The following is a 27,630-nucleotide window of genomic DNA, read 5'->3' as shown; positions in this document are numbered from 1 at the left end:
CTCGATATGAAATTTTATAGTTTTCAACATATTTTACACGGTTTTTCGATAAATATAGTTCCTTATTTCATCTTACACTGGTTTCAGATGACATGGAACGTATCCCCCATTTTACTATAGGAAGCGCCTCTTTTTTTACACGGTTTTCTGTGGAACGTATCTACCGTTTAAAAAAAGAGTTGGGTGTATATTGTTTTAATATTCGCATCAATTACTTAACATTGTTAGTGCAATTATGGACATTGAGTAGACGGTGGTACATAGAAGTCCTTCGATTTAATTTTTCTGTTTTGCCTGCCAATTTGTGTGAAATGACAGAGAATACCTTCATGCATACATGCCAGTCTACTGTCACATATGACTTGTTCCGCCAAACCGTGTCATACACACATATGTTTTTGTATGTATGTATGTATATCTACATGCAATTCTGCCTACCTATTTGATTGTCATGATAGGGTAGTTATTTAAAATTGTTTCTTAATATGACATATCAATTTGGCGGCAGTCACAGTTGCACTGACGATTGGCTGAAGAGTTACATATGTATATAAAAGTATTAAACAAACATACAGGGTGAACGTATCTCGAAATATTCATTCGAGTTTTACTAGTGGTTAATAATGCTTAAACCTTCCTTTATCGTTTATAAAGCAGCTCTACAATCCCGCAGTTTGGAATTTACCAACTATCTTCGATTAAATCGGTCATAGATGTAGAAAAGAAAGAAAAAGGATGTGAAAATTGTCACTACAGGATGATATATTTTAAGCGATCAAGACAAGCATAATTAAGTTATATTTATAAAGATAAGGATTTATTCCTTGATATCTGTCTGCCCCTACATCCGTCTGTCTGCAAGTAATGAAATTTGAAGGGAGAAAGTGGTCTCGCTCTATGGAAGGATTTCATTTTTTCCATATGATAGATTTGATCTACAAATTGTCGCAAAAACTTCGTTCTTTTTAAGCCTCATATAACGAGCGTTCAAATATTACGCAACACTTTATAAAAACTTGAGTTTGTAGCGTCTCGATAACATACTATGCGGTCAAGGAAGTACTGCATATAACATTTGTGAGCACCCTGTTGGCGTGATGCAAAAACGAATACCAATGAGCCTGGTTAGAGATACGGCTTCACGATAACTAAACATCGCATGCAGCTCAGCCACATCAAAAACAATTTGCCTCGCAATTGTAGGTAATTTACCGCAGAACTATTTAATATTGAATTTGAGGCACTTGTTTGCGCACAATTTGAACACGACTCTGTTATTTAAACGATCACTGGGTCTTATTTACATAGATATCAGATAAATAAATGCTTAACGAACTCAAGTTACCCATATAGTTAAATATATGTATGTACATACATATGTCTTATATTTGCAGCAACTACCTGTAATGAAAATCAAATTTTGGCACAGGTCAGCGCATTCAACCTTCTATGTTCCCTTCCGAAAAGATTTCAACCGCATATATGAATTTAAAATAGAGATCGTTTATCATAGAGAAGATTCACGGCGCGGAGAACGATAAAAATATTTTTGGCTAACTCGGTCGAGAAGAGGGAGTTTCACAACTGCCAGCTCGGCAGAAAATATCTTAACAGTTGCGCTTGAACAGTGCTTAGCTCTGAATAAAAATTATGCTCAGAACCACTATATATTGCTGTTACAAACGTAGGTTAGACAGAGAACTTAAAATGCATATATTAAACATAAGAAATAATTAAAAAAGTTAGCCTAATTTTCACATTAACTACAAATATTGCTTTGAAAAAGTGAATAAATGAAAATGTATTCAATTGCACCTGCATTCATAAATATACACAAAAAGAACATGCATGTTTGCATATAAACGTATAAAAATATAAGCAAAAGTAGCCCAGAAAGCATAAAGACATTTTTTTATGTTCTCTGTTGCACAATATTGACGTGTGAGAGGTGTGTTTTGTACACATTTTTCATTGTTAAAAATGGAATATCAAAGAAMTTATTTTTCTTCAATATTCTCTGCTTGGGCATATAGTACATGCGATGTCAACATATGCCCAAAATGCATATACATATGTATTTATTTCTCTTAATAATCTCTATTTGAGTATGTGAACTATTAAAAATGTTAACATTTAACAGCGGGACTTCTGTGGTTGTTAGGTGAATTCCTTACTACAGTTTTAACAAATGCGGCGAATTCCTTACTTTAAATCTTCCAAATGTTCGATATCGAAACTGCCCTTCTCTATGTTTTACGTTCTCTGGATAAACGTTCTCTGCTATTCTTTTACTTTCTCTGCCTGTACATTCTCTGCGTTCTCTGCTGTAAGGGTTATAACACATTTGGGCGCCTAAAAGTATGTAGAAACATATTTCAATTAGTGCCACCAGGAAATAAACCTAACTAGCAATTTAACTTTAAACAAGTAAGGAAGGGCTAAGTTCGGGTGTCAAAGAACATTTTATACTCTCGCATGATAAAGTGATAATCGAGATTTCATTATCCGTCATTAACATATTTTTTTATTTTGCTGTAAATTAATTAGATTAGATCAATTTGTGTACTTTGAGTATTGAATTGCATTTTCATTTATTTTAATTGCATTGAAAAGTTATATAGTTATATAGGACTTACAAACAACCGTTATGTGAACAAAACTATAATACTCTCTTTAGCAACATTGTTGCGAGAGTATAAAAATGTATAAAAACGTATATAGGTAGCGGATAAAATATGTGATATTTCAAAACACCATTAAATATATATATATTGTTTTATATTAATATTTAAATGTACGGAAGTTTTACTGCAAATTCAAATTGTGCAATTTTATTTTAAGCGACACTAAATTCTAAAGCTCTTTAGAATGCTGTGATGGAAATATTACCGAAGCGTCATAAACAAGTTTATTACAACAAAGAAAATAGTTAGTTTACTAAACTCCTATTTAGATTGAATTGAAATTTGACACCGGAATTTTTGCATATTTTACGGAAGCTAGCCATTGGCCGAAGACTCGAAATCGTTGTTGCAGGACGTATCCATAACCGCCACATGATCGCAGGGAAATTATTAATAGCTTTTATATTTCGTGATCTTTAGATTTACCCAGATATCAGTTACTTAACACATATACATAGTGTTAAAATCTCTTGATTTCTAAACATTTTCTTCGTAATTCCCCAATAAAATCTAACAGCTCCATAATAACTAAAGTGCTTAGTATCGATACTATCTAAGTTGCAGGTAAACTAAAGAAAACGTTGTGGTATAAATACTCTTCAAATATCAAATTTTGGCGGAGGAGAGAAATTTTTTTATCTATAAAGATTTAATAGACAAGTCCACCTATTAACAGAAACACAGAAATATTTAGCATAAGAACTACAAATATATCGAAAAAATATTTTAATTCAATTCCAAATCTAGCACATTACCCACGTGTACAGCCTCAATAATCCTATTTATCAAAATAAGAGGCCTACTCCCGCAAACTTCTACATTTTCGGCACATATGCCAGCGAGGCTCTCGTTTCTCTCTATAGCACTGGAATTATTCCGTCATGTACACCTGGTTGCTTAAAAACTTGCAAAAGTTCCTATTGCCCACCAAACCATGTGAAAGACGAAGATTAAAACTCATTTACTATCTTCCAATCCAATTGATGTTTTTTCGGCCACCATTTGGTTCAATTGAAAAAACTGCTGTGGAAAGTACATCCTCAACAGGGCTTTACAACGACTCTCTAAGCTTGTAAATCTGAAATTATCTCTTCTCGCCCATATTAATTTTTCACCATTTAATAGCCGATACTCCCCCATGGACTTTTACGCTTGTCTTTTTTTGATAAACGCAGATTATCTTAGCGCTAAGAGTTTGCTGGATCTCCATTGATTTTTGTTTTAGAACTTTTTGTTTAGGCTTTTTTATTATTGATAGTTCCCCCAATTGTTAGATGCAAAACCTTATCAACACATGCTGGATAGAGAAATATCTTCACGATAAAGAAGACCTTTCCATGCGAATACTGTGATTGCGAAATACGCGCAGGTGTTCAAATTCGATGACGAGCCGTATTGGAGCTACTCAATTTAAAGATAATTATTGAGAGAAAAACTTTTGGCTAGCATTCTTATACTCATGAAACGAAAGGTGCGTAACTGTCAAAACCACAAAATACGAATATACATATATAAGAACAAAAGCTGTACTCATCAAAACAAAGTTCATATCGTCACCTGAAATGCAAAATAACGTATAATCAAAAAATTCGAAATTGAGCGACTTATATATTACGATTCTCTACTTCAAATTGCATACATAATATTATATATGTCCAACATTTTCAGGTTCTGCGCTCAGATATAAACCAATTTTAACCAATATTAAAATTTCTTTTCACTTATGTTCCTTTTTATTTCGTGTTTCATTCATGCCGTAAATTTCCGAAAATGTTGTTACGTTATTTTCCATTTCAGGTGACGATATAGTCTTACTACCTTTATAGGTTAGGTTAGATTCCTTAGGATATTCCTTAAACACACAAAGTTACAAAATCCTCTGCCAGGGATTTGACAGAGCAATTTCAAATCTATACGAATAACCGCAATAGTTCTAGTATGTAGTTGTATACGTTGTACAATTAAAGGCAGAAAACCAACACGGAAGTATACTCTTTGATAACTTATCAGAATTGCGGCAGTCCACACAATGTCACCCCGCAAGCAAATGAAAACACGTTTTTCCTTGTATGTAATATAAAAAAAAAACTACGGAGTTGCCGAAACTATACTAAGTAACCCAAATTCGAATATAAACCAAAAACAAACAAGGGAACTTCTATTTTTTATCTCTTCATGTGATTATTTTAAACTCACAAATTTATGTATGTATAGTTGACAGAAGATCTAATATACAAAAGTATATTTTTTTGACTTTAATGGATGTTTGATGGATGTTCTTCATTTTGATATCAACGGAACATTCTATAATCCTTACAAATTATCATATAATGCCCTCTATTCTCTTTTTCTCAATCATTGTAACATATACTAAGTTTATATAATAATTATATAAAACGTATTTAGAATTAAATAAAGAGTTATGAAATCATTATAAATAATCTCAAAATAAATATTAAATTAATATAACAAAAATTTCCAAAAAATAAATATATTTTATATTATTCGCCCAAGAAATGTATTTGAGAATTTTAATTGATTTTATATTTCTTGCTTTTAATTATCCTCATAATCATCTATTTAATACGCGTCGTCCTTGTCCAAACAACAGTCCAAGTTCTTTCAAATATTTTATCCCGTCTAAAACGTATATTCAGGAAATTTGTATATATAATCACGATTGAATTTAGGATTTTAAACATGGCAATGGCAAGCATTTTGGGCGAGTGTACGTACATATGTATGCATTTGAATGCACTGAGTTATTATTGTGCCCTCATTATCCCAAGTAATTAGATATGTACTTCGATATGCACAACAAAATTTTACATTATTGAATTGAACTAAGAAAACCGTTCTGATGGTTGTTAGTAATGATAGTTAAAAAAAATTGTCAGAAATCCGGAAATATAATGTACGAAAAACACACTTTAGGAAACGCTTTCATTTCACTGCTTTGCTGGTTAATGACTTCGTGGCTTTGCAATAACATGAGTACTATCGATTTTGCGTCCTGTCGTGAATTTACGATTTCTATTCGATGTTTCCGGTATTGTTGACACCTCTCTTTTACAAATCAGTTTCGCCATACAGTGCGGTACTAAAGGACATGTAGTCAAGAGCGCCGGGTACTCCATTTGGTCCTTTGTATGGTGGCATTCTCTGGATGCAATATTCTGCTTGATCTGGAGGGAGTTCACGTCGAAGTTCATCTGGTAATATGTATGGCTGAAAGATGATTTTTTTAATAATTATTAATTTATAATTGTTAATATGAGTATATCGTACCTTGTCGGCTGCGAGGATTCTGAATGAGTCAATAACTTGTTCAGCGGTATCGGTATCGGTACTTTCGCGTGTCATGAAATCAAGGAAGGCATCAAAATGCACATAACCAGTGGAGTTGGGATCGACAACAGCTAAAATTCTTTGGAAGTCCATTTCACCTTGTCTGTCTTTTCCTATAGAGTAACCCAAGGAGACAAGACATGATTTAAACTCTTCAGGGGTAAGTCTGCCTGTACGATTCTTGTCAAAGTGATTGAAACTGGAGCGGAACTCATTTAATTGCTCTTGGCTGATTCCCTTAGAATCACGTGTAAGAATTTGGTTTTCCACCTCATTGATATTACGATTGATGGAAGTCAATAATTGCTCCCAGCCAACTCGCAATGTTTCCATTGTGTAATTAGTGTAACGATTTTCGAATATCATCGATTCTTGTACAGCCTGGTGGATCTTTTCTAATTCTTCAATGTTAGGTTTGTAAGCATACACAGCCTGTTCATATTCCTTAAGGCGATGTAATTGGTCTTCAAGAGAACCTTGCAATCCCATTCCGATAGCAGTAACAGCATCCATCTGTCGTTCAATCCATGGCCCAACAATATTGGCCTTTTCGGCAAACTGTCTTCGTAGCATTTCATTATTTTGTTGTTTACGCAACTCGTTCGCAAGAGTTTGATCACGTTGAGGTACCAATTGACGAACGTCACTCCATTTTCTGGTCATGTCATTGGCAGTAAGTGTTGTGTAGGGATTCTCCAGTCCTCCAGGAATTTGATGCTGCTTAACGATAGACTCTACTTCACGTACCAAATTCACAATCAAATTGAACTCTTTGTCAGCTTCTCCCAATGTGGCTTTGAATTGATCATGCGCCTGTATGAGACCTTGAATTTCCTCCATTGTATGTACAATGAACATATCAACCAAATCTTCACGGGTGCCATCCAACCAGTTATTGAATGGAGCGGCCCGCTTAGCGAACTCCAAATGCAGGATATCAATTTTCTCCAAAATGCGTTCAGCCTCATCCAAAGCCGTACGACGGCGCTGAGTGAGCGCACCCAAACGATCCCATTGATCACAGATACGCTGGCAACGAGCATTAACAGAAACACAGTCATGATATTCCAGAGTGCTAAGAAACAAAAGGAGATAACATTAATAACGAATACAAATCTATATTTTCATTAAATTTTTGCAATTTGCATTTTGAATTTTTTTAAATTAATAAATTGCTTAAAAAGTGTTCTTATTTTGCTCTTTACTAGTAAAGCAAGCCTGTAGAAATGATTTCGTAATATATAATAGAAGGACCCATTCGTTCTTCTTGTGGCCACAAATCACTCCCACGACAGTCTTTTCTACGTAACCAAAACGGACTAAGTCACGACTTTAAGCTTTTACTAAATACGGGTAGTCATCGAAGGACATTGCAAACCTTTTTTTGTATTCTTTAATAAACAGTCAACACACTAAGTTCAAGTTTACAAAATTTGAACATTTTATAATCTCGCAAATGATCAAAGCCTGGGTAATACTTGTAGTGTTGCACAACTGTATATTAAAATTATTTGCGTAGGATTTAAACATGGATTATTCGAAGAAACCGATTGGATCGAATTATAAGTCACTTTGTTTCATTACAATATTTTGCTCTGTGTTAGAAATCTATATATTAAAATCAACCTATTTAATATCAATAAGATAGAAACCCAATCAAGGTGCTAAAATTAATAAGTATATTGGGGTATATTTAAGGACAAAGTCAAAAATATAATCGGAGTTTTTTATATTATATTAGGGAAATGGTGTGTAGTGCAAGGTCTAGACCAATTACATAGAAGTAGTGTTAGTTACACAATTTATGTGTAACTAATGAACGTCTGAACCGATTTGGCTGAGTTTTAATGGGAAAGTAACTTAGAACCAGGGGCTGGGCATAGGCTTTTCATGTTAAAGTTAAAAAAATGCATGAGGATATTATTTTTTACTTAAAACATGCGTGACGAACGACGCCCAGTCATTCATAGCAAATTAAAAAGAACATGAAACATAAAAACAAAAACCAGAATAGCTAAAATGTTGAATATAGGTGCAATCAATATTTGAGATGCTTTTATACATTTCCGGCAATAAACTGTAATGTATCCAATATTAAACCTTCACTTAATTCTGGTAATATATCTATCATATTGACCGATAAATATGGTAGAAATCAAACCGAAAGTTCGAAATGCTTATGTTAGGTAATATTTAATTCAATATCTGTCTCGATTAGTTTTGGGTGATACCATTTAGATGAATAAAGCTCTTATACTCTGTAAGCAACATGTTGCGAAAATATTATATAAAAATATGCATTGGAAGTCATAAAAGGGCTTGATTTTAATTGTTAAGTTTGTATGCAGCTGGTGGTTTGAGGTAAACAATTTCCTTAGAAATTTAAGGGTTACCTTGAACAATGATCAATGCGAAATTTCAAGAAAACTTTTCAATATCAAATCCGTTGTATTGTGGAAGCGTTTGGGTCAATATGCTATAGCAACTGCATTTTTCAGACCGGGCGATCGGTCCTGCTTAAAAAGGTGTTTCTGAAATTGATCCCAGTAAAAATGCTTCATATATCCAAAAATAAAAAGAAATTTGATTGCTTCTTCTTTACTCTCGGAATAATTAGCCTTTTTAGGGCTATAGACTGATATAACCAGTTATAAGTAACACTAAAAGTATTAAAATACATAATAATTCTAGGTTCTACTCACTTCAACTCTTGAGCAATTGCTGCAATTTGTTCTACACGATCTTGGTGAGCGGCTAAGTCGGATTCAAAAGCCTCATGCTTCTTTTTGAGTGCCTTCAACTCATTCAATTTACATTGACGGAAGTCTTGAGACTGCAACATCTCCTCCTTACCCCGTGTCCAATCTTCGTGGGCATCAGCCTTTGAAATGCAAATAAATGTAATTTGTGGGATTTTCTACAGGATAATATGACAGATATACCTTGTGCTTGAACTTTTGAGCCAAATGCTCCAAGCGTTCCAAGCGCATCGTTTCAGCCAAAAGCCACTCTTCGAAAGCTTTCTCGGCTAGTTCCAAACCTTTCCAGGCGTTTGAAATATCGCCGACGGTCTTGCCCTCAGTTGGCAAGTAGGCTGGACGATTGGATAAACGGAGTTTCGTTTGCAAAGTGTTGAAGTTAGTTTCGAGTTTTGCTTTTTGCTCAACACGTGGCGGCTTATGTTTGCGACGATAAGTACGGTATTCCTCCAACTTTTTTTGAACACCAGCCAAAGAATTATCTGCCTGGCGGGAGTTTAGCCATGGCATAGTCCGGCGTATCCATTCCAAAAGCTGTAAGTACGAAATCAAATATGAATGCAACATGCCATTATAATTGCACTAAATATATTACTTACATCGCTTGCTAGTCGTTCATACTCCTCCATAAGACGTTCATTTTCCTGGTTCACCTTAAGCACTTTGCAAATACGGTTAGCTGCGGTTTCCGCCTGGCAATTGATAAGATACATTATTGTAAGCATTTATCTGCATTACATACATTTTCATTTATTGCGTATTAGAATGAACGCTTTCAACATAACTTAGAATAAAGTGTTTAAATTTAACAAAGCTATTAAATTGGGTATTCTAGTACATTATGTACATAACATTCCGATTAGAATTCACTGGAATGTCAATTAAAATACTCTTTATGGGGACAACACTATCAAATTATAATAATTCAATTAAATTTCAATTTTGATTACTCTGACCAAGCAATAAAGTCTGCACAAAATTTGTAGGCTTTTATATATTATACATATATATTATATACGATATGTATGTATACCCCAATTAAGCATTGCATTCAGAACTAAATCGTTTTATAGTTCTAATTAGTGAATCCGCTAGTGGTTTTTGAGAGTATTATCCCCATAGAGGTTAATGGTTGCAAATATGTTGTAACGAGCACCGACCTTTTGAGCGCCACTAAAGCAATGATAGTACGATGACACGTACGTCATAACTGCTCGTTCATCTGGCAGCGCAGTATTCTGCAAGTCTGTTAGGAATTAAGTAAGAAAAGCAACAAACAGAACACAGGTTAGTACATTTATTTGAAACAAAAAAACAAGCAGCATTATTAAAGAATTTTTATTAACAAAATCATCATTGCAGAATTATCAAAGCAACACTTCGTGAATAATCGCAAAACCTGTAAACTTAGTAAAAAAAAATAACGCAAATAGCATGCAACTTATTGTTAGAAATGTGTGCACTTGTAAAACAATCGAAAAAAATTCATTCGAACATTCAGGCAAAAGGCGACAGGTAATGAAGCGATGATCGATGGTTACGGATCAAGACAATGACGATACCTATACTACACTATAATCGTATTAATCATATCAAATTTGCCTCAATTGATTGAGTATATGTGCGTGTGCATTTTGGAGGTTACGGAAATTTCGAATTTAGTTTGAGAGTAAAATAATTTTAACCTTTGGTCCAATTAGCATGCACACACAGATTTCCTTGGAAAACATTTAATCATTGTTGATCCGTTTCTGTGTTATGAGTTTTTAATTTGCCTTTTGGAAAAATAATTGTTCATTAAACAAAGGAGTGTATTTTCTTGTCTTTGGTATAACTTTCGACAAATTCATAAAGATATATAAGACCCAACTTCAATTAGAACTGCCAATTACTCGAAGTGTTTTATTTATTCTACACAGTTCTAAAATTGGCAGAACTACTTCAAACTGTATATATGCAAGAACAAAATTTATTTTCTTATTGTAACAAAATTTTGAGAAGGAAAGAGATTTTTTGGAACTCTGCTTAGTTTTTTAAGCCACATCACAAGAAGTTAAAACGAAATGAATAAGTTAAAGAGAAAATCAGTATCAATACAAAATGTAAAAGTAGTGAGCATAAGGAGCAAGTAGCGTTTAGCGCGCAGCGTATTGTGCCAAGTAGTTACTAAGAATTTTCCACAAATTTGACTAGAGCGCCTAAATGCTATTTATAATTGATGCATAAAGGTTGCATTTTCCAAAAAACAAACTGTAAAAGAACAAAATGAATAAGTGTATTGATGTGAAGTTTAGTCACATTGTAATTCGGGACGTAGGTGTATTGTCTTGTGGGTTCGGGTACATGCGTCACATTTCCAACCTGTTGGGCTCCCTGGAAAGCATGATAGTAACAGGACACGTAAGTCATAATAGCGCGTTCATCCGGCTTTGGAGTGTTGATCAGATCTAACGAAGTGTTTCGTGGTTTTTGAAAAGTTATAAAAAAACAAAAACCAGTTTAAGTTTAAGTCTTAAACGTTGAATACTTATAATGATGATACTTATGTATGTAATGTCATTACAAATTATTTGCAGGGTGATATATATGTATGTAAATGTATAATGACACCTGAAAACTTCATCTACTTACCATCTGGATCTAACATCCTTGGAATATCGAGATATTTCTCAGCAACATCAAAGGCAGTGTTGAGATTTTCCAATGGATTGTCTTTGGAGAGTTTGGAATAATCAATCAAGTCAGGCCTATGACGGTGAATCAAGGCGCAGAATGCTAAACCGTCCTGTATAATAAAACATATAAAATATCAATATTATGCGACACTAGTGCGTACAATCAAATATATATCCCCCTATCGCACCTAACTCAGTTATACTTGTATGTATGTATACATAACTTGATAGATTTATACTTGTATAACTGAATTGTGTCCACTAGAGTATGCATTTGAAGTTACCTTGAATGAAAGGTGGAAATTTTGAACATTGACGTTCTTATAGGGAGCAGTTTTGCGTTGACACCATAGCAACAAGCCTTCTTTAGCGGTCATCTCTTCAACGGAAATATCCTGAATAGCAAAACGCAGAATAATGGTCCAAATCATGCCCAAAGTCATCTTCAAATTGCCATCGACAATTTCTTCAGCGCCAATCGATACCAAGTGCACACCTTTCGATGCGATGAAGTCCAGCGCCTTATTGACATTCGCGATCTTGTGGAAGCGCATTTTGCCACGATCGGGTTTTGGCAAAGTTTCACCGGAAATCACTTCCAACAACAACATCAACTTCAATCCATTACGGAAGTCCTCGTCAATATTATCGATAGATGTTCCAGCCTTACGCAAATGACTATTGCACCACGCTGTAAATGTCTGTGTAAATGTAAAAACCACAAAAAAGGATATTGCTTTATGAATAAGTATGAAACTGGTTGATGTTTACAGAAGGTATAATTTGAGTTCGGAAAGCTGACTGCCTTGAATATTTCTTTATCTATCTGAGTAAAATATATAAATATTGTCAGTGAACGAGTGGAGCTCGGAAATCAAAAATTCGTAACAATTTCTAATGTATAGCCTCCAATTTTCTCTTTACAGCCCTGAATATTGGGCACATTTCAAATATTTGAGAAACACATTTTATTATAACCACTTTCCAAATTAAAGATACATACATACATATGTATTTATCGCCACCCATGTTAATAGGTTTGGACAGCCAGCTACAGACACATAAAGCCCGTATACGACTATTCTAATGCAAATCCAAGTCTCGTATTTTTCCACAAAAATAATAACGTTTTAAGATTAATTATATGTATTTAAATGTTTCATAGGCCGGAGAACAAATCAATTAAATATGTACACGGTACAAATAAAACCGACCTTTAAGTAGTTTCCTATATTGAAATTATAGAATATTTTGTTTTTAGATATGCAAAAGGGATCTCTCATCAGTAAATAAACTCAAAGGAAATTCAAAAGAACAAAAAATTAAAAGTTTAACAAAATTTAAAAATTTGTAAAAATGTCTCAGAAATGTCTTGATAACGATCGGAAAATCAGCTTTTCAATTATTATTTTTTGTTTGTTATGGTTTGGTAAGCACTTTGTCGGCGTAGGTTATATAGTATATAAAGTATGTTATTTGAAACAGTGAATGTATGAATATTTTTCGTATATGAAATCATAACTTATAAACTCTAATTTGGAAGTAATGAAAGTGATTTGGCAATTTGAATATATCTTCATTTGAGAAACGCTTTTAAGACTCCAACTCGTACGGACTTTTTTATATTTACTTTTTTTTTATTTCAAAAGAAGTAATATTATTTTTTAATTACAATATATTGTATACTGTTCTCTTGCTAATATAGAAGGCACGTGTTATAGAATTTAAAGAAGAGCAAAATTATTATATAATCAATATTTTCTCTTGAATAACATTTTTGGTATGTACTTTCTTTGACCAAAATTTGACAATTTTCATCCTGTAGGACATGAGCACGAAATAAATTAGTTCGTTGTATGGCCAACAAGTTGGGCTTATTGTTCATATAAAACAGTTTATATGCGATTAGAAATATTCGTACATATGGTATGTATACCTATACGTGTACAAAGTGCATATGTATGTATGGGAAGAAAAATATTCCAACTTCAGAAAACTAATTCGAATCTTTTGTAGATTAAACAAGATCAAATTAAATAGGACTGCTAGAAAGCGGTATCTGCGTATCTAACAGTTGAAGAAAACATACGTACATACATGCATGTGCATATAACACATCAATACAAATCGAAACGAGTTGCATCGCAGCCAACACAATCCGTTATGCATTGATCTCAATTGCATTACCGTTTTGCACTATTCATTGACATTGTATGCGCACACACACTGATGCAAAGGCATGAATGTGTCCGTGTACCAGTGTAGCTATGAGTACGGCTAGCCATAGTTGTGAGGTGAAAAGACGCAACTGACTAATCCCGTCTAATGGCTTACACCCAAACCAATATTCTTGTTTTCTCTCTTCGCGCTATTGAAATGCAACAGATGTCTTTCTTTTGATAACGACAAAATGCAGCATTCAGTTTATGGCTGTTTTGCAGCACAACTGGTATCTTATAACCATTCACTACGTGCAACAATAACAATGAAAACAATTATGCACCAGGAGTGGTGGTGAGGCCAGACAAGCATCAACGCCATATCTCGCCGAGTCTGAACCAATTCGACAACAATCCGGTTTCCTAAGTTTACCGTTTTGGTAAATTAAACCAACAGGTTCTACCTCCATTGAAGAGCTGGTAGTTTCAATTGGCAACTCATTTCACTATACGGCATAATTAAACAAACTCCTAAGTATAAGTTTGTAAATAAAATAGGTTTACCGTTTTATAGACAACTATCGTAGGATAAAGTTTTCTATATATGGATATGTAAGTAAGTGTATGTGAATTTATGGTATAATGGGACAATAGCAGTATGCATGTGAGTATTGTACACATGTAATTTCCGTTTCTCTCCGAGAGGGTTGACTAAATTATTGCATTGTTTGTGGGTCTATTGATTGTTAATAACCCTCCAACACGACTACTTCATTTTTATTTGAAGGTTTTCCATGCGACTAATATACGCTACATACTATATGTATGTCCACTACGCAAGACTAGGTTTTGACCAAACTTCCCACAAGCGTCTCATTGAATTCAAATTCGTAAATAATGCTACTGATAGAAAGTATCCGTGACCACTCAAGGGGACCCGGTGGTCTAGAATTTTCAAAAATTCGATTTTTTTTTTTTTTTTGATAGTTCGAAAGTGTAGTCCTTTAAGATTATACTGTAAAATTTTTGGAAGGATATTCGCTTTTACAGCCGTTTTAGCAGGTAGCGCGCGGTCGCTCGATGAATGGATGCTTTATACGTAGTTATTTCAAAACTACTTTTTTCGGAGTGCCGTTGATAAAAAAAAATCACTCAAAATTTTAATAAGGTGTTTATAAGATTAAGTTTTTAATTTTAAGAACTTAGATTTTTTTCGATCTAAAACTGGTCCAACAATAGCTGTTTTCAGAAAAAATCAATTTTTTTATTGTAGTCCCAGGGATAGATATTGATCTTATAAACACCATATTAAAATTTCAAGTGATTTGGATGGATAGTTTTTTTCTTTATCATCAACGGCACGCCGAAAAAGTAGTTTTTGGACGCCAATTTTAATATTGTTAAATCTTTTTTTTATTTAACATAAAATATTTTTGTACTTTTCCTAAGTGTATAAATAAACTGTAAGTTTTAAATTGATTGCTCTTTTTTTAAACCTTAAAAAATCCAGAAAATACCCTTAATTTGAGGGTTCTAGACCACTGGACCCCTTAACCAAAATAAAATATTCAAATAAACCATGTGTCTGCTTTTGAACTTTTTTTACCAACTTTTTTCTTGCTCCTAGGAAAAGGTTCTAAGACTTCACAAATCCGTTAGGTGGAGGTGAAATAAACGAACATACTAATTAGAAAAATATACAGCTGCGAGCAGTGAAATAGTAGTGAGTGTTAGAGTTTTACATACCTGTGAGTTATGCAAAATTCTAAAACATTTTAACATCAATTGAAATGGAAAAGTTTATCATATTTCCCTGGCTACGTTTATTAATAAAAATATTTTAATTTGAATGGATGTAAGATATATTTATTCCCAAAGTTGTGTTAATATATGAAATTTGATGGGAGCAGTAAAATAGTAGCAAAGTAATAATTTTTTTTTTTTTTAACTGAAGGATTTTTGGAAGTTCCGTCTATACGAGATAGTATTACTTTGCAGCATGGCCATGATTTTTAATAACAGCAATACAACGCCTCTTCATAGAATCTACTAGACTCTGGCATCTTTTTTGTGGTATGTTCTGCCATGCTTGCTGCACTACGGTCCACAACTCATTGTTGTTTTTGGGTTTGTCATTCCATACGACTTTCTTAACGTCTGCCCAAAGGTTTTCAATAGGATAGAGGCCAGGCGATTGAGCTGACCTATCCATGACATCAATTCCATTGACCCGAAACCACGCCTTTGCCACTCTACTGGTGTGCTTCGGATCACTATTCTGCTGAAATATCCTTTTCAGTGGGATGTTATCTTCAGCAAATGATATCATAATATACTGCATTATATCCACGAATTTGTGTCGGTCCGTTATGCTAGTAATCTTGTGAATTGGGACTACACAAAAAAATTGGGCCTGTAAGAAAGAAACCCCAAACCATGCAATTCAAACCGCCAAGCTTCATAGTTTTTGTGCTGAATCTGGGGTCGTACTCTCTATTAGGGGACCGCCTTAGATATTGCCGGGACCCTTTACCGCCGTATAGAATAACTTTCGACACCTCTGTCTAAAAGATGTTGCGCCATTTCTCAATCGGCAAATTCTCAATCTGTTCTTTTTCAAATTTAAGACGACTTTCTATATGATTTTTTTTAATAGCGGTACTTATCGAGGACTGCGGACATATAAATTATGTTCATGTAGAAGTCTTCTCAATGTATGAACACCGCAGGCCAGGTTCAGTTCATTCCGAATCTCCATAGCTGACATTCTAGGTCGAGTCTTGGCATATCTTACAACTATTGGTGTAAAATTGTCGGAAAGAATCCATATTGCGCCCCTTTTTTCGTCTTTCTTTTTTATAAATAATTGCATTGTGAGTCGTTGTGGCTTAACACCCTACAATTCTTTCCACTCCCTTGTAGGATTTAGAATTGTTTATGAGATATTGAATTCATTTTCGTTTCTCTTCACTGCAGTGCTTCCCGCGGCCCACTAAAATATGCACAGTCATATTTTTTAGCTTTTTTCATTGGATAATTAATAAAATAAAAAGAAACTAACTTTTTGATTGATAAAATTAAATATTTTTTAGTAAAAATAATCTGTGTCCAATCAGCTCACCGTTCACTACTATTTTAATGCTCGCTCATAAAGACAGATATCACAATATAATTAGCTGTAGAAAAGTAACGGTAAGAGTTTCGCACTTATTTTTGTGTATAACAGGACCGTTACACTACAGAGAATATAACTAGAATAATAATCAACTTCAATACCATAAAAGAAACAAAATTTAAAGCGAAACTATTTTTGTCAATTGCCACTACTATTTCAATGCTCGCAACTGTATATAAAGGTACCCTTTTAGGAATGACTTATTCGAACTATCATATGCATTCAAGATTAATCCATTTTCCATAAACCCTTAATCTTAAATTCGTTTCTAAAGATTAGATAAACATTTGACAAATTGTATAAAACATTCCTTGATTTAAAATATAATTTATAAATGATTGTTCTTTAAATAGACATCTGTCACATAGACATTTTGATCCCCGGCGACAACTTATAAAATTCGAAATAATACAAAATTATATATTCTATGACAAAATCTTATAACTGAAAGGACATTGAAGTTTATTTATAACGTAGAAATTTCTGCGGCATGAGTAGTGTACGTTTGTATTTTACTTATATATTATAATAATAAATTGTCCAAGTATTGACGAGACGGAACTCAGCAAGATCTAAGATCTTTAATATCTTAATAAAATGTGTAGTCTTAATTTGTTTTATTTAATTACTTATATCTTGTGATACTTTGCATACACATACAGTCTTCATCTTAATTTACATATGGACATAGTACATAAATTGGTTTTTACATATTAAGAATGTGAGTAGTACAGAACGGAAAAAATTTGGCTGTTGCTTTTGTCCGCCGTTCGAACCATTCACTCTGCATTACCACGAGACTCTGATTGACCACATCGACTCCTATAAATTCCTGCTAGCATACGTTTATAAATTGGCAAGCTACTACTTAAGCGCATGCGCAAAATAATCAAATTTTGAGCAATATTTTCGAATACTCTCTAGGAAAATGCGTTGATGTGCTTTAAAAGCTCAAAGCTCGAACCGTCGCACACTTCTTCACCGCAATCCATTTTTGGGCGAATGAAATTTGACGCTGCTGATTGAATTTTCGTCTGTCGTTCAGTTGCCACAGCCGGCGGAGATGATGATTAGACAGCCACACAATTCATTAATAATTATTATGCACATTATGCTTCACCACAATTATTCGGCATTCACGAAACTAGTCTAAGACTATTGGCTTTTGAGCAGGTGCTAAATGTACAAAAATGTTGAAAGTGCATGTCGATAATTGTGGCAAATGTGTCCACTCTCTCCCCCTCCCTGTATATTCAAATTTCACACTACGATATGCACTCGATTGCTAAATTAAAGGCAAAACACAACAGAATGCAATATTTAATTTAAGTAGTATCATTAAGATCCACAACAACAAAGCATTTTAATGCAGCTGCTCATTAAAACCAACGGCATATGCAAGCACCATAATTATTGCAAAATTTTACATTATTTATCTAGGTATCTGTAAAGTGCTACAAGGTCATGGTAGTTCCCTTCCCAGTCACGTAAATCTGTCAAATATATGGCAAACAAATAGTTCTCTTAGCATCCATTCACCACACCATTGACATGAGGTGTTCAACCATGAAACAATTTCTTTGCCGCAAAAATACCTCAACTGCTATGCCACATTTATCAAATAATACGGCCTGTATGAGCGCGCAGATATCAACTGTTATCAGTTCAAGCGCCTTTGAGTTGTTGGTTTACTGTGTACACTGAGAAGTGATTATCTTAAAATTGCTTCTTGTAGTTGGTATACATATGTATGTACGGATATGCGGACATTGTTAATGACAGTAACTAGTCAACGTCAAACAACCCCGTTATATTAAAAGCGTTGAAAACTTCCATCTTGGAGACCTACTTATCTATAATCGTATGGAGTTCAGAACCAAGCATTGCAAGGATTAGAGATTCTTAACAAATTACATCGCCTTTAGTTTGAAGCACTCAACTAATAATATTGGCAAATTAGAATTTTTAATGAAATTTTTTGTCTTTTACACATATTCTATCTGGTACACTCATACATGCTCATTCGTATGTCTGTTCCCGAGATTATATATAAGGAATGTGGTGAAAAATAATATTATATTATTAGGCTAATAATATTGAAGAAAAAAGTGCTAGATGGTCTCGAGCACATTTAGAAGGTAGCATTGAAAAACTCATGCTAAAAATTTAAATTTATGCATAATTTTGAGATTTGGTGATTTTATTTCAGTAAGTAAGAGCCCCAAACACTTGTATATTAGTTTATGTGTCGTGTTGAATCTATTTTTAAAAATAAAAAGCTCTTTTCGTTAGACTTTATCGGAATCGAAACACAAAAAATAAGAATAATATTTCTAAACATATACATTTATACAACTTCATATGTGTGTTGATACATACATATATTCATATATATGAATAAATGGACTTATGAAATGAAATTAAAAAAGAAATACATTTTTTATATATTGAAAAAATATTGAAAAAGTGTAGCGAAGACAAACTATGTATTATTTAAAAATCAACACTGTGTGAATACTAAATCAGTCGATACTATGTAGGATGAAAAATCTATTTTAAAAATTTTTGAGGTTATTTTTAGAAAAATGGTCATGCTTAAAAAACTAATTAGATTTCAAGAAAATCGATTGTTGTGAATGATCTCATTTCGTGATGTATTCGTCTGTACTAAGTGCTTATTCTTAAAGCTTAGTAGCATCTATAGAATATAGTCACTTACCTTCTTCTGTTGTTTTTCCCACGCGGGATCTAAAAGTCCTTCGCGCTCCCATTCTTCCTCCTGCTCCATATAGCCATCTCCATACTCCATGGAGAGTCCGTTCTCCATCATCATATTGCTTGATTTTTACAGTTATTATCCGTTAAATTTCGTATCGAAGGTTTTTGTATAATAATTCTTAGTATTTCGTTTCTAGAATTGTTGATTTGTTCCAATTAGCAAAATCATGAAAATTGTATTTTTTAAGGTTGAAATTTAGAAGGGTGTAAGAAGGGCGTTCATAAAGTACTTTAATTCGTTCGGAGTATGCTTAATATTAGATCTGAAATCCCAAATAAACAAAAAGTATAAAGAATCTTCTTTAGCACAATACAATAATCTACAACTTTGGAAATATTTTTTAAATTAACTATTAATTATTTCTTTCTTTTAATAAACACTACATATATTATTTATTTAAACATTTTGACACAGTTCGTCCACAGTTTGGAATAATAGAAAAAATTAATAGGCAGGAGAGGCCTTGTCGTTGTATAACACTCGTTAAAAATAGTTCCTCTTTTTCGAATTAATTTTATTTGTTATTTTTATTTAATATTTATACATATGTACATAAATATTGTATTTGCATGCATAAAGTATGTACATACATTTATGTATAATAAGTAACATATGCGTATGTACATATGTATGTATGCTTTTAATACAAATAAATAATAATTATTTTTTATTTGCTTCAATTTGAAATATCCACAAAGACATTTTGTATGTATATATGTAACTATGTATGTATGTCGTCAATAAACTAAGACAAAATAAAATGATATAAGTAAAAACCGTGTCGGATCAGTACGTTTCGCTTGAAAAGAGAATGACCCGCTCGCGTTGGTAGCCAACTCAAAACTAATGTTGCGCCAATGATCTGCGTTTGGACAAACTGCGCCCCAAAGCAATGAAAACCGCGCTGCAGCCGCACCGCAATCTTACCGATGCTCAATTATACTCGTTCATATGTGAATATATTATCTACATACATATGTTCATATGTATAAAAGAAGGTGCATACCTTTGTATGCTTATTTCCAAGTAAACAAACGGTATAACGAGTAAAATACTCGTGCTTGTGAGAATATGAAGTGCTTCAAACAAGATTGTACTGAGGTATGTAGATGCTATTTTGTTTTCGCAAACGTACACACCTACATACTGTATTTACAAATCTACATGTGTGCCTACTTGTACATAAGTTTTAAAATGCCGAAAATGTGTGGGTGGGCGACGAACTAACGGAGAAATTAAAGACCAATGCCAACTCCAGACTGTTTCAGTGGTAGGAAGATGAAAACGTTTTTACAATTCACTATTTGTATCTTTACATCTCCATATGTATGTATGCACCTGCATGTATGTAAGTACACACATATTCATTTTTTGATACCATTTCATGACTCCGACCACTGGGCGACTCGTTAGGCAAGTGCGGAAGATCGCACTTTGCGGCCCGGTCTCTCTTTTGAGAAAAACGAACAAATACAGGAGAGACTTGACAATCAAGTACTTATGTATGCATACTGCAAAAATGTACAACGTATGTATGTATGTATGTCTTCTATACGTACAAAAGAACACAAATATTTAAGTGTATGTAACTATAAATATGTATATACATATATATTGTACCTATGTATGCTTACATCATAAATCTAGATATGCAATTTTGACACTGCATTGTTTGGTAATATTTTTTTTGGTAAAATGCCACTTAGTCGAAACTCAGTACATAAAAAAATTATTACCATCCTCTCTGTGCTATAAATGTTTCTTCTTGAAAGCATTGCCACGATGCAAGGATTGAACGCTCTGAATAATATCAGTAATTTTTAAGTACATACATACATATTATATATGAAATAAGTATATTCATCTTATTAGCTATAGACTTTTAATTTTCTTTAAATTTGCTCACAAGTGAAATATTTCTCTGTGCAATATATTTATTTTTAGGTAAACTGTTTCATAACATTACCACCCACTCGCTCACATATGTACATACATACACCTGCTATGATTTGAATATGCAATTTTTATTTATAAAGATATGATATAGATGTATCATTTAAAAATAAGTTTCCCTTATTTAATACCTTTAAATATGCATATTTATGTAGCATTTATGAAAATGCAAGGCTATGGCAATTAAATTTATATTGTCTCCAAAAATTTCTGGAAAATGCTCTCATTGATTCTTTGAAAGTTTTCAAAAAGAAATTATAACCGTGGGCGGCGCACAGTTGGCTGAGTTACAAATTTAGTTGAACAAAAGTCGCTAAAATGTGCAAGTGTTTAAATTAATTCTTTTTCGCACATTAATTTTTAAATATTACACACATATTTTATCCACTATTTTACCCTGAATTAAAATAATACTCTTAGTAATTTCAATAATTTTAACCAACAAATCGATGTACCCATTATAGAATTCTAATTAACAATTTTTTTTTTCGAACCATTAGTTATGAGAAATTTTTCCCATAGTTTTCGAATGTAAATTTTAGACCTTTATTATCTCTAAATATATAATTTTTTCTCAAAATCGGATATACGCTAACAATATTGGTCAGCTTTGTACTAATTTAATTTTTGAGAATTTCTATTTGGTGCGTATGGTGCATCTATTTCTTTTACTCTGCAGGCCAAATATTTGATTTTCAATAAACGCAATCAAAGCTTTTACGAAGAGTTGAGCGTCGAAATTCTAGACCCTTTGGTCAATATAACGTAGCCGTTTAATAAGAACTTTCAATACAGCGTTAAAATAATCAAGAAATAAATTGGTTGCACCTTTATGCAGCTATGTTCAATACCCATGCTACAAGTCTTACCTTTAGAATTATATTAGCAGAGTTACAATCTTTAAAATTATGTTTGGAACTACAGCCGTTTTATATGAAAAGAACATTAACTTAGGCTGCACCGAAATTATAACACTCTTCACATGAACATTTTTAAAGCATAAAACCCAACCCCACTCATGTAGCACCCCTTTCCCTTTGGTCCGACCCCATCGAAACGGCACGTTTTCTGATCCTCCCGCTAGATGACGTCGACGACAACCTAGATAACTCTTATCATCCTAGCGGAGATTGATAAACGTTACAACAACAACAAATGAGCAGCTTATTTGTGAGAAAAAGAACGTATGTAAATTTTAAATCGATACCTAAAAAAAAACAGACAATATATGTATGTATACATATTATAGTTTCCGACGTTTGAGTGTTACAAGCTTACCATGCAGTTTATATACCCTATGTAGGGTATAAACTCTATCGGCTTCAAATGCATACTAAAACACTCGAGGAACAAACTCTTAAAAATATAAATTCATCTCGAGCCGAAGGTCCTGGCAGCCAGTGCTCCTTTTTTTCGTGTAAATAAAATAATTGTATTATTGTTTTTCACATTTATAAATAAATAAATAAAGATAAATTCACCTAACCATTTTAAAAAGGATGAGAATATGAAATTAACACACATGTACTATATTCATAAACACAAGGTAGATCATATGAATATGGGCTGCTAAGTCTGAAAATTTTCGTTTATACGTTTATGTTATACTTTAATACTATATACATATTACCCTTCAGATATTAACGATTTTTTAACATTTTATAAGACATTTATTCATTTTATAATAATACAGTTACTTGTCAAAAATTGTTTACAATAAATAGTAACTTACTAAAAGTAATTCTGATTAAAAAACATATGAAGAATTAAGCAGCTAGTTCAATTTCATTAGATGATAACAATCACATCTGTCAGCTGGAAAATAGTTTAACATTCATTGGTCCAATTTACCAAGTACTTTCATCAATAGATAAAATTTTAACTCCCTAACACATTGGTGCGTCAAGCTGTTCATAGAAAAGTTGATCTAACTGTTTGTCACCCATAATTCTAAAGAAAAACAAATGATCCAAACACTTAAGGCTAATAGATCGTAGTGCCGGCAACCGAAGTAAAAGTTGTGCAAATCGGCTGTCATCTCCGGGATGTTCTGTACGACAGTGTTCATCAAGGCAAGCATAAACTTGTTCTCTACAAACTTCTATTTCATTTCGTCCTTTTAAACCACGTATGTCAGGATTAAATAGAATAATAGCTTTTAAGCATGATAGTTCGGAGCGATCAATATTCAGCCGCTTCATTTTAACGCTAAGTTCTGATAAAATTCTGTCAAAAATAGTTGCCACACCAGCTTTTATTGCGCTGTTCCGATGATAAGAAAAATTATGGTTAAGAAAAAGTTGCTGAGGTTGACGTATAGGAGAACGCCTCCCGGACGAAGTATCATGACCTCCAGATGTAGCGTAATCAGAATCCAATGAATCAATACTACACCATGCCACGTTTGCTATGAGTAATTCATTCCAGCCTGCCTTGAGCAAAAGCACCTGATCTTCACGCTGCAATTCTGCAAAATGTGGCATTTTCCGGGCATATTCAACCATTTGATAAAGTTGTTTATTTACCATTTGACAAAGGTGTGAAACAGCTCCTTTATAATCAGGTTGTACCATGGAATTTGGTCCAACTCGTAGGAATGGTATAGCATTATCTCCACTAAGTTGTTCACTTTTCTGTTCTGCGTCAATAATACGTTCTATTGTTAAATCACGGACAGAACTACTAGGATTAAAATCATCGCTCGAACGTACGTTTTGTGACCTTGTGCCACGTTGTCTTTCTTCTTGAACAGCTTCGCGCTTCATTCCACACGCCAGGCATTTTTGATACCGGCAATATTGACAACGATTACGTTGTCTTTTATCGATGATACAGTTTCTATCTTCACGACAAGCGTAAGTCAAATCCTTTCTTACTGTACGTTTAAAAAAACCTTTACATCCCTCACAGCTGTAAACACCGTAATGTTTTCCACTTGCCCTATCACCACAAATGGAACACAAATGTTTAGATCCACTTAATGGGTGATTTGGAGGATATTGCTGTTGCTGCTGTTGTGTGCCAAGTTGTATCTGGTTAGGATTATGGCTCGCTACGGTCGCTGCTACTGAGCCTGCATTTGTCATATTCATTGATTGCAAGCCTATTACCCCAAAAGAAACAGGACTTGCTGATTTTGGTGAGTATCCACCAGTATTGTTTTCATTCAATATAGAAATGTCTGGTTTCACTTCTTGTGGTGATAGTGGTCCTAAACGGAAACTCTGCTCCTGTTCGCCACCGTCCATTTTTTATGATGTTAATAAAACTTTTTTAAAAAAATATATATTACGATAATCGTCTGAAAGAATTTACTAATGAGCGATTTTCGGTGTCGACATTTTATTTTCGCAAACAAAATTTTCACCATCACCAAAGAAACCCACCTTTTACTGCGTTCGAAATTTGTTGTTACATTATATACATAGTAACTTCCAATAGCAACTACCAATATTCAAACTCTGCACCAATTAAAGTTATGAAAAGTATTTACATGTTTAACATATTTTAATTTTTATTTATGCTAAATATTTCAAAAACTATTCAGAATTATAAGAAATCATCAAGTAAGGAAGCGCTAAGTCTGGGTGTAACCGAACATTTTATACTTTTACAACTTGCAGGAATCAGTCAGGTCAACCAGAGGATCAAATAAAATACGAGTATAAAAAATGCACTATTAGCTAATGAGGAAAAATTATCAGAACTGATTGGAAAATTTTTAAAATGAAATTATAAATATTAGTTTAATTTCTAGTTAGTAACCCCAGCTTTTACAAGCCGCAAGTAAATTCTAAAACATTGTTATAAAAAAAATTTTCTTAATGAATGAGAAATATACATGAATCTGGACAAAGTGTCGATTTTGAATGCATATCATGACTTGCGTATTAGCCAAAAAAAGGTCAAGGACTAACAGAGCTAGGAATAATATTTTTAGAAATGAAATAATTCGAACGAAGGTTTAAACAAATTGACAATGGTGCATTAATATGTGTATATATTAACGAAATTTTTGATTATTAATTAATATTTGTTGTTTTAATGGAATAAAAATAAGGACAGATGACTTTGATTACTATCAAGATACAAGTGACTTAATTATGTTGCCATAAGTGTATGCATCCAAAGTTCTAACAAATTTTCGACATACAACACTGATTTATATAACACTTATTTACAAACACAGCACTTCAACCAATTCACCAAACTTAAAATGCCGACTTTGGTGAATTTTAGTTTTGCTAAATTTTTGTTTATAACCATTGTGTTTATGTTTATGAAAAAACGACAATGTATTCCAAAATAGTGATTGTACGGACTTTTATTTAATGACTTACATTATCGAAATTGTTGCGTCTCACAACGTCTAATGAATTATTATTAATTATACGGCTTCTCAACCTAACCGATCAAAACAATACCAAACAATTCGTCACTCACCACTCATAGCTTTGATGTTGCGATAGTATTGCACATACAGTCACAAAGAAACGCTAGGACAATGCACCATGTGATAAAAAGAGACAACACGAACTGAATGAATTACTTCCTGCATCATCTTTGGACAGTCTACAATTGCAATTCGCACATTCAGATCTACTGACAAAGAGTGGTTTATCCCAGGTTGCCACATCAACATTTTCATTACAATTAACAGTAAAGCTTTAACCTCAATAATATATACGTGATCAAAAAATAAGGTGACATTGTATTTATTCTGAAAATTCTTTATTTATTCTTCCAAATCAATTTCATCCCCTTCAAAATAATCCCGGCACGATTCCGATTAAAGGGGGGTAAAAACCCGGATTTCCGTATAAATGGGGTATATCCGGATAGGAGAGCTTCTCCAGAGGAGGAATATCCAAAAATAAGGCTGGGATTTAGAATAGCATCCCCGGATTTCGAGGATAAAATGGGTACCACTGGAAAGGTGACGTTCTCCAGATCACGAAAATATATATATAGTTGCCGCTGACTTATAGTTCTAAAGATATTTGCGTTTAAAGTTAAAAAATTTACAACTTTTAAATTGATAATTTGTTTCTTGTGAATATTTTTTTCACTTATATTATGCACTTTTCACTTACTATCACTTCACTATAACGTTTTTGTATATATGTACATTTTTTTAATATTTATTGCAAATAAAGCTTTATTTCAATTATTTTGTTTTAGTTAAATTCACTGCATTTGCAMTGCAAGAATAGGGTTGCATACTAGCAAATAAATGGTATTGCCATATCTGCCTAGTTGTCAACAAAAGAACATAAGCAAAAACTTTATACCCCAAATACATAAAAGGAAAACGCCAAAAATCTTTAGCAATTTTTTATAAAAAAAAAGTTGTAGAAAGGAGTTCTACGCGAAAGAACTTTGAACACCCCGGTGTTGGATCGACCAGGGTTATTTTTTTTGAAGCGCGGSSGAAGGCCGCCAGTGCAGAAGGGAGTTCTACGCGAAAGAACTCTGAACACCCTGGTTTTAGATCGGCCAGGGTTATTTTTTTTGAAGCGGGGTATAATGCTTTTGCTTATTTTCTTTTGTTGACAACCAGGCAGATATGGCAATACCATTTATTTGCTAGTATGCAACCCTATTCTTGTTGTGMAAATGCAGTGAATTYAACTAAAACAAAATAATTGAAATAAAGMTTTATTTGCAATAAATATTAAAAAAATKTATATACAAAAACGTTATAGTGAAGTGTTAGTAAATGAAAGGTGCATAATATAAGTGAAAAAGTTATTCACAATAAACRAGTTATCAATTTAAAAGTTGAAAATTTTTTAACTTTAAACGCAAATATCTTTAAAACTATAAGCCAGCGGCAACTATATATATATATTTTCGCGATCTGGAGAACGTCACCTTTCCAATGACACCCATTTTATCTTCGAAATCCGGGGATGCTATTCTAAATTTTACCCAAAAATAATATWAAAATTACTTATATTTTTTAAAATTTTCACGATTAAAAGTTCAGAAATACGCACTAATAACACAAGGCATTTCTCTATCTTCCATTAAATTTATTCACGTTTTTCACTCTGTATATTTAAATATACACTCTAAACATTGAAATAAGTTCACAT

General features: G+C 33.2%; 2 protein-coding genes across 8 annotated transcripts; both read right to left on the bottom strand.

The window, feature by feature from the left end:
* Positions 1–4,840: 4,840 nt before the first annotated feature.
* Positions 4,841–25,961, bottom strand: LOC108977645 (alpha-actinin, sarcomeric). 7 transcript variants are annotated; one of them, XM_018947419.1, is made up of 10 exons: positions 25,873–25,961; positions 19,520–19,841; positions 11,751–12,167; positions 11,423–11,576; positions 11,090–11,238; positions 9,391–9,483; positions 8,975–9,325; positions 8,735–8,913; positions 5,973–7,107; positions 4,841–5,912 (listed from the first exon to the last, which is right to left on the bottom strand). In XM_018947419.1, the coding sequence occupies exons 2-10, from the start codon at positions 19,631–19,633 to the stop codon at positions 5,754–5,756; spliced, it is 2,751 nt and encodes a 916-aa protein (XP_018802964.1). In that variant the 5' UTR covers positions 19,634–19,841; positions 25,873–25,961; the 3' UTR covers positions 4,841–5,753. The 7 variants fall into 7 exon arrangements, with proteins under 7 accessions (XP_018802964.1, XP_018802967.1, XP_018802963.1 ...); XM_018947422.1 differs by having other exon boundaries at positions 19,520–19,711; positions 25,873–25,940; XM_018947418.1 differs by lacking the exon at positions 25,873–25,961 and adding an exon at positions 20,373–20,477.
* LOC108977646 (protein ultraspiracle) lies at positions 23,180–25,020 on the bottom strand. Its single transcript, XM_018947426.1, has one exon. The coding sequence runs from the start codon at positions 24,778–24,780 to the stop codon at positions 23,419–23,421; it is 1,362 nt and encodes a 453-aa protein (XP_018802971.1). The 5' UTR covers positions 24,781–25,020; the 3' UTR covers positions 23,180–23,418.
* Positions 25,962–27,630: the final 1,669 nt, after the last annotated feature.

This window comes from Bactrocera latifrons, unplaced genomic scaffold (assembly GCF_001853355.1).
Source record: "Bactrocera latifrons isolate USDA-ARS-PBARC rearing strain unplaced genomic scaffold, ASM185335v1 scaffold_93, whole genome shotgun sequence".
NCBI lineage: Eukaryota > Metazoa > Arthropoda > Insecta > Diptera > Tephritidae > Bactrocera > Bactrocera latifrons.
This window is presented reverse-complemented; position numbering and strand designations above follow the sequence as displayed.